We start from the raw sequence: 7,833 nt of genomic DNA, 5'->3' as shown, positions 1-7,833 counted from the left end.
CACCCATGACCTCATAAAAAGTTCACCATGATTACTGGGAAATGAAGTCTGTGGTCAGTGTTATCCTCTGTGACGAGTGATGAGATCGATCACATTTCCTGTAGATCTCAGCGATAATGATCAAGACCACTGCAAAGAATCAAGAGGAAGATTTTTATCAAATGTTGAATTTCTACTTCACATACAATTTTAAAAACTCTCAGAGAAGAGGTGACGCCCACAAAAACTTCCACCTGGAGAAAGGTGAGAAGTCCTTGGACTGGATTTGTGGCTTTTTTTTTTAAAAAAAGAAAAGACCAAATGAAAGCTGAGAGCTGCTCGATGAACTCGATGTGGTGGGACGTGTCAAACCTCGAGAAAAAGCAGCAGCAGCAGCAAGAGGAAGAAAGAGGAGGAGCCAGCAGATGGTCTAGAACAGGATTTAGAGGTAAGATCAGTCAGATAGGAGGTCTCTCTTCTTCCTGAGCTGAGCCGTTTGCTGTGCGGGGCTTTTATCTGCTTTCTACATTCCAACAAACTATGGACTAAACCTCTGCACCCGTTATTTCTGCCCAGGACACGTTTTCACACACATTTTCTTTTAAGGTAAGAAAGTTCCCTTTTTCATTCTTGCATGTTTTTTTTTGCTTTTTTAGGGCTCAGGTTTCTAAAAGTCTCTCAGCTGTTCAGTCAGACAGGGAAGCAAAAAAAAAAAACGCCAACATTTTTCAAACAAAATGCTGGAGTCAGCTCTGAAATGTCTGGTATGTTGCCATGTCTTTCAGGTCTCTGCATGTGAACAGCAGTAAAACAAGAAAAAAACTCTTCTAAACCCCTGATAGTGTCTCTCTGGCTCGGCCTCTTCTTTCCCTCAACAGCTTTGGCTGAATTCTTTTGTGCTGAAGTTAAAAAAAAAAAAGTTGGACGCTCAGCTTTTCCAGAAAAGACTCTGTCTCTGTGCCAAGATTAATATCCGGCACACAATGCATATGCTGTAGTCCGGACAGAAAGAGAAAAAACAGTCCTATTTATAAGTCAAATTTATTGTGCAATTGTGCTCATTTGTATGTGGTACTTTTTCTTTTTTTTTTGTGCTGGGTGTAACTGATAGTTCCTCCTTTTATGTGAGGCTAAAAAGTCCCACGCTGAACAGAAAGAGTCTCACAGCTCTGGTTAGTGAGCGTCTATGCGGGTTATTCGTTAGTATGTGGAGATATTTCCTCCATGCGAAGCTATTTCCCTTTGCACAGAGGGTTTTGCAGAACTTCCATTATGTAGAAGTTCACCTGTTTTTTTGCGCAGGTGGAGTTGAGAGAAAGTTCCCTTCCCACTTCCCTCTTCATGTCGGAAACATTTCCAAGTAATTTATGCAGCTGATTTGAATATTTGAGGGAAGGTGGCTCTGAGCACGAACCCCGTTAGCGCTCGCTGACCAGGGCAGAGATGGAAATGATGGTTACTCTGATAAATGAGATAAGTGTGACTTGGAGGGATCGAGTTGTGATGTTTATCTTATCTGGTTTCTGTTTGGAGTTTGGCTGCAGACGTGTTTCCACCACAGCTGGTTTGGGATCAAGGTTTAGTTTTATCTCTCAGGGAAACATCTGCAGATATTTCTCTCACATAGACGGAGGCCTCCTGGGTTTTTCACGCATGTCTAAATCTCCTGCAGCTGCGAGTTTCAATACTCAGAAACCAAAAGTAATTAATCCCCAGCTTCAGCATCTGGTGATTAGTGGTTAGGTAACAGGTCAAAGAGGGAGAATTATTACATGATTTGGCAGCTAAAATGCAAAATAAATGACTGTTAACTTGGCTCTTTACCTCGATTAAAAGGTGAATTTGCGGACGTTATATAACACGTTATATAAGATGATCCATTACGCTCACGCCTCTAAACTGTGAAGGTAAAACCAGCTGATACTTGCTTAGCCTAGCCTAGCTTAAAACATTCCTCTGTGTAAGAGTACTCAAGTAAAAGGTGAATCGTACATTTTGCCTCCACTACTTGTCTTTGTGCTAAGCTAAGTTTTTTTTATAAACATTTTACTTTACATAGTTAAATCACCACAGTATTTAACATATAAGCTTGATTTCCAGACATATGAGATGATAAATTCACCCTGCACATCATTATGCTAAATATGAAGGTAAAACTGAGTAACATTTAGCTTAACTTAGCAGAAAAACACACTTAGCTTAGTTACGTCACTAAGTATCCAATTAAAAGGTGAATTGTTGGTATTAAAATTCAGTTTTGGCACACATTACAACCAGTTAGCCCAGTGTTTGCCTCCGCTGCAGGTCTTTGTGCTAAGCTAATAGCTAGCCATGTACATTTGTATAAAGATTCTTCTTCATGTACTTAAATAATAACAGTATTTAGCATATAGCACATGCTTGTTACTGCAAACGTTACTCAAGAAGATCAATATCGCTAACTATGCTAAGTCACATGTAACTATCTAATCTCTGTGCATCGCTAAGATAATCTTAAATAAATGTGCCAAGTTGTACAAGATGCTAAATCTCAGCCACGCAGAGCTAGCTGTTTCCTGGCTTTATGCTAAGCTATGCTAACATGGGAATTTTCTCAACGAACAAACGTGATAAGAGTCGAGGTCAATTTATCTTCACTACTCACTCAGCGTAGCTTGTTAGCTGACAACTACATGGTTTTCTACAGTCTAAACAATTTAGCCGCTAATTAGCTAAACGTTTTCCACATAAGTGAGTGAACATTGAATTTAACCGACCAACTGAAAACACATCTGGTGTGTTTTTAGCTCGTTTCCAGATGTATTCATCCAGCTAATAAAACGAAGGGTTAGCTAACTGTGTGTGGGTGTGTTTTGTGGCCAAGAAGCTGAAATTGAATATTTGTGGGTTATAAAAAGCAAACAAAGCCAAAAGAATGTGATGATTCCAGGAAGAGTAATTTCACAATAGTTGAATAATTGAATCTTCACCCTGATTCACTGTGAATGTTATTTTTATGCCTCATTCACATTAATCTGATGATGATTAATCTGATGTTTCTCTGCAGATGAGCGACCAGGAGAGCAGCACCTCCTCCTCCCAGACGGAGGGAGAGTTTGAAGGAGAGATGGATGAGGAGCAGGACAGAGGGATGGAGGAGGAGGATAGAAACGAGAAGGGCCGAGGCAGCCCGGTGCCGAGTCTGTCCAACTTCTCGTCCTCCCTTCGCGCCGTCCTTCGCATCAAACACAAGTACCAGGCCATTAAGAAGCGGCGGCAGGAGATGGCGCTGACGGTGGGAGGGTCCGGGGTCCTCATGGGGGCGCCGGTGCGCACCAGCCCCAAGATCTTCACCTTCGACGGCCTCACCCCCAGCCCCTTCTCCGCCCTGTCGGCCCCCGTCCCCCAGAAGAAGAAGAGGAGGAGGAGGAAGCGAGTGCTGTTCCCCAACGGAGGAGGATGCAGGGCGCCGCCCAAGCAGGAGCACAGCCGGGCCAAGTACTGCCTCTACCTGCTCTTCGCCATCGTCTTCATCCAGGTAACGACGGCTTAAAACACGAGTCTCTCTTCTCCCAGATGGAATATTTACAATAAACTGACCACAAATATATAAAATAAAACTATTAAATGATGGAAAAACCCACAGAGACACAGAAAACCGCCACAAAACGTGGAGGAATGTGGATTTATTGCACTTTAATGGGGTCAGTAATTCAGAAAATACTAGAAATCTGGATTATGAGTTTATAAATAAACATTAATAGTTAGAAAAAGACTGAATTTTCCTTTTTGACGATCTGTTGACTGAAGATTTGTCAAAAATTCCTGCACAACCAGAGATTTTTCTACCTTCTTCATCCTGACGACCATGAAAGTTTTACTGCTGAATGGATTAGTTTGATATGTGGTGCAGGTGTGGATGTGCAGTGAGGTCGTCCAGTAACCAAAAGGTCGGCGGTTCGACTCCGCCCTGTCCCCAGTCCGTCCATTATGTCCTTGGGCAAGACACTTAACCCACCGTGGCCCCGGGTGCTTCCTGGTTATATGATTGTAAGAGGCCGTTGGCGTAAATGTGCAGCAGCAGCACCACCAGGGTGTGACTGTGTGAGCGCATGAATAATGCATTCACTTGTAAAGCGCTTTGAGCATCTGAAAAATGGAAAAGCTCAATATAAAACCAATGCATCATCATCAAATGTCTCCCAGAAACCCAACACATCCAGTTTAACCTCAACCAGCTGGTTTTTCTTGACTGATTGTTCTTAAACGTTCTTTACAAATAAAACTTGAATAATTCCTTTTCATTAAAAAGCTTCTGCTTCTTGTCATCCAGGTCACGGTTCATCCAAAAAAGATCCAGATCTAGAAGAAGTTCAGGTCTAACAGATTATTGATTTGTTCTTAAACGAGAAATAATGTTCAGCTAATCTTTTTCAAAACCAGTTCTAAGATGATACTTAGGTTCTACTAATCACAAATACCTAAAGATCTGAATCAAATTAGGATCTATTCCAAACTAAAGCTTAAGTCTCAGGAGGTTTTTTAACATGGGGGTCTATGGGGATTTGCTTTTTAGGGGCCTCTAGTGGCCACTCGATGAACTGCAGTTCTGAGCTTCACGGCTCAGACCTGGTCTTTAACAGACTTTTGTTTCTAGTTGGACATCGCCCACAGATGTTCCTGATTAAACCCTCAACCCCCACATCTCTCTGTTAGAACTGAAGCATCTTTTTTTAAGAGGCTTTGGAGATTTTACCAAGAAACCGAAGCTTTGTGCTGCAAAAAGTCCTTGACCTGAAGACTTGTTCAATCGTTCCTCTGCAGGTGTACAACGCCATAGAGAACCTGGACGACCACGTCCTCCGATATGACCTGGAGGGGCTGGAGAAGACCCTGCGGAGGGAGGTGTTCGGCCAGCAGGGGGCGGTGGAGGATCTTCTGTCCCACCTGAAGGACTACCTGTCCACGTACGTCCACAACAAGCCCCTGGTGGTGTCCCTGCACGGCCCCAGCGGCGTGGGCAAGAGCCACCTGGGACGCCTCCTGGCGGGACACTTCCGCTCGGTGGTGGGCGAGACGCTGGTGCTGCAGTACTACGTCCTCCACCACTGCCCCCAGGAGGCCGACGCCCTGCGCTGCGCCTCCGACCTGGCCGCCATCATCTCGGAGATGGTGGAGCGCGCCGAGGAGGAGGAGAAGATCCCGCTCTTCATCTTCGACGAGGCCGAGCACATGCACGGCGAGATCCTGGACGCGCTGTGGCAGCTGGTGGCGTCCAAGCAGTCCAACGAGTACCTGAACGCCGTCTACCTGTTCCTGAGCAACCTGGGCCACGGGCACATCACCAAGCACATGCTGCACAACTCCTCGAGTATTTCCACGGCGTCCGGGCGCCACAGCAACCTGGTGAAAGAGCTGATGCCCATATTACGCGCCACCCTGGAGGAGCTCCACCCGCTGTGGACGGAGGCGGAGCTCCTGCCGCTCGGCCTCCTGGAGAAAGGCCACGTCATGGAGTGCTTCCTGGACGAAATGGCCCGAGAGGGCTTCTACCCGGACCACACCAACATAGAGCGCCTGGCGGGGGAGGTGGAGTACTACCCCGCCGTCGGCGACCACGAATACTCGCAGACCGGCTGCAAGCAGGTGGTGGCGAAGGTGAACATGCTGTGAGGAAACGCTCACGTCATCGACGTTCTTTTGTAAACATGAAGAAAGAAGTTTGTGACGAAACTTGAATGACTCAACTCGTTGCCGAAGCTTTCAGCAGAAGTTTTTTGCAAGAAAAAAAAAACACAGAAGCGATGTGGGAACGATGGACCTGAAAGGGTCGGTTCACCCGAAAAACACCTGAGTCCACGCGTCCAGGTTTAGAGGAATTTAACTTATAGTAATTTATAGCAGAGGATGAATCCCAGGAGCTTCAACCTCAAACATTTTACGCTGCATCACAAACAAGTCGAGCTCGTCTCATTAACCCTCCATCGTTTCCTCCGGGTGGTTGATGGGACAGCGGGATCTTTATGAACCAATCAGAGCTCAGGACATGAGTTTGAGTAAATACTGCACGATGTGATATGTCATTTTAATGTCAGTAATCCTCAGAGGATGATGTTCCTTTCATTTTTTTTATTTTAGCCGTGCTGTGAGGTTAGCATTTATGATTCTGAGCGAAATATCTAAAAACAACAAAAAAAATTAAATATTAAATTTATTTCTGTTAGTAAAATGTTTAGCTCATGCTAGCGTTTAGCTCAAATCCAAACACCAGGATGTTTTCTGTTGCTCTAGACTGTTTCTGTGTCTTACGTTAGCATGTTAGCTCAAATCCCCACCACAGCTACATGTCGCTACCGTGTCCTAGCTTCTGTTTAAATGTCCAATCAAAATCAGACTGAAATGGGAAAAATATTGTCTGTGAGGTGAAGATGAAGCTAATGCCATTCACTAATAAACGTTAGCTTAGCATTCACATAAAGAACAAGAAATAAGTCAAAAACATAACTAATGTTCATTAAACTAGAAACTCTCATTGGTTAGTTTTGGTTTCTTATGTTAGCATTTAGCTTAGCTGCATGCTGCTAGCCTTTGTTTAAATGTAATTTTCCCAAAAATTTCAGTTTCTGTCTTTACATCCAAACAGATTAGAAATTAATTTTAGAAGATGAATGTACAAAACTTCACCACATACACAACAGTTCAGATCTGCATGGTGACTATGAAGAAGTCATGGGCTGATTAGCTTAGCTTTTTTTTGTTTGTTTTGTTTTGTTTTTTGTGATTCGGGTGAACTGATCCTTTATCCTCGTCCAGATAAAACTAAAGTCACATCCACTAAACCCGGCAGCTCCGCCACATGTGAAAGCTGATGAAGAAAACAGACGTATGTGATACAAGAAAAGGGGAAATATGAACCTTAAAGATAAGATAATGATCTTATGATCTAATTCTCGGTTTAACACGATCAGATAGTCGTCAGAGAGTGTTATCTTTTAGTAACTGCCAGTGTCAGGTCTGCAGACGAAGCTGAAGCTACTTCGTCTTTAGCTCGTAGACGGTGAATCTTAGGACACGTGGGAATGTTTATTTATTACAGAGAGAGGTTTTTTACCTGAAGGTGCTCAGTGTTCACATCCAAAGACACGAACCAACCCTGGACTTGCACTGGCGAAGAATCTCACGAGAACGTGTTTAGTTACGATGTTTAGGTTCATCTCTCCTTTTTTTTTTCTTTTTTTTATATATATAAATATAAATATAAATGTCAATTTTATTTGTCATGTGCCTTGGAATTAAAGACACAATTTAAACACTGATGTTGTAAAAATTCATCTCATTTGATTTTCTGCCATGATTTAGATTAAAACACAGAAGCAAACACGAAACTGTGGATACTGAGGTTAGCTTAGCATTAAGGCAACTAGCCTAGCTCAGGCTTCCATATATTAATTAACTTGAAATGTAATTCTTACATAGATTTTTTTTACTACAGATCGCATGTAGTATTTCAGTATTCGTTATCACTTCCTGTCTTTATGCTAAGCTAAGCTAGGCAGCTGCCAGCTTTAGCCTGTCATGAAGAATATAAAATTAATACTTTTCCTTTTTTAGAAACATGCTAACTTGGTTTCCTCTTAACACTTTAGAATATTAATATATCCCTCAAGTCTGTGTGGTGAATATGAAGGTAATACCCTCAGCTAATAAGCTTAGCATAGCATTAAGGTAAGAAAGAACTACCCTCCATAAAACCATAAATCCTTTTCTCTTATAGAATATTGTAGAATCACATAGAATGTTGTAGCTTTGGTATTAATTAGTTTTTTGTAATATTACTTCCTGATCTATGTTAAGCTAAGCTAGGCAACTGCTACC

At 42.8% G+C, this 7,833-nt stretch overlaps 1 protein-coding gene across 1 annotated transcript; it reads left to right on the top strand.

Annotated features, from left to right (window-relative positions):
* The first annotated feature begins 210 nt into the window (after window positions 1–210).
* On the top strand, window positions 211–7,274 carry tor4aa (torsin family 4, member Aa). Its single transcript, XM_047569693.1, has 3 exons — window positions 211–585; window positions 3,026–3,496; window positions 4,783–7,274. Exons 2-3 carry the CDS (start codon window positions 3,026–3,028, stop codon window positions 5,629–5,631), a joined length of 1,320 nt encoding a protein of 439 aa, XP_047425649.1. The 5' UTR covers window positions 211–585; the 3' UTR covers window positions 5,632–7,274.
* Window positions 7,275–7,833: the final 559 nt, after the last annotated feature.

Source organism: Mugil cephalus, chromosome 19 (genome assembly GCF_022458985.1).
Source record: "Mugil cephalus isolate CIBA_MC_2020 chromosome 19, CIBA_Mcephalus_1.1, whole genome shotgun sequence".
Lineage (NCBI taxonomy): Eukaryota > Metazoa > Chordata > Actinopteri > Mugiliformes > Mugilidae > Mugil > Mugil cephalus.
The sequence above is the reverse complement of the archived record's forward strand: the minus strand, read 5'-3'. Positions and strand labels throughout refer to the sequence as shown.

Bases quoted from the DNA above. Each gene is read 5' to 3' on its own strand.
- tor4aa (XM_047569693.1), top strand. From the start codon at position 3,026: ATGAGCGACCAGGAGAGCAGCACCTCCTCCTCCCAGACGGAGGGAGAG. The intron at 3,497-4,782 runs GTAACGACGGCT...GTTCCTCTGCAG, and splicing joins TCGCCATCGTCTTCATCCAG to GTGTACAACGCCATAGAGAA.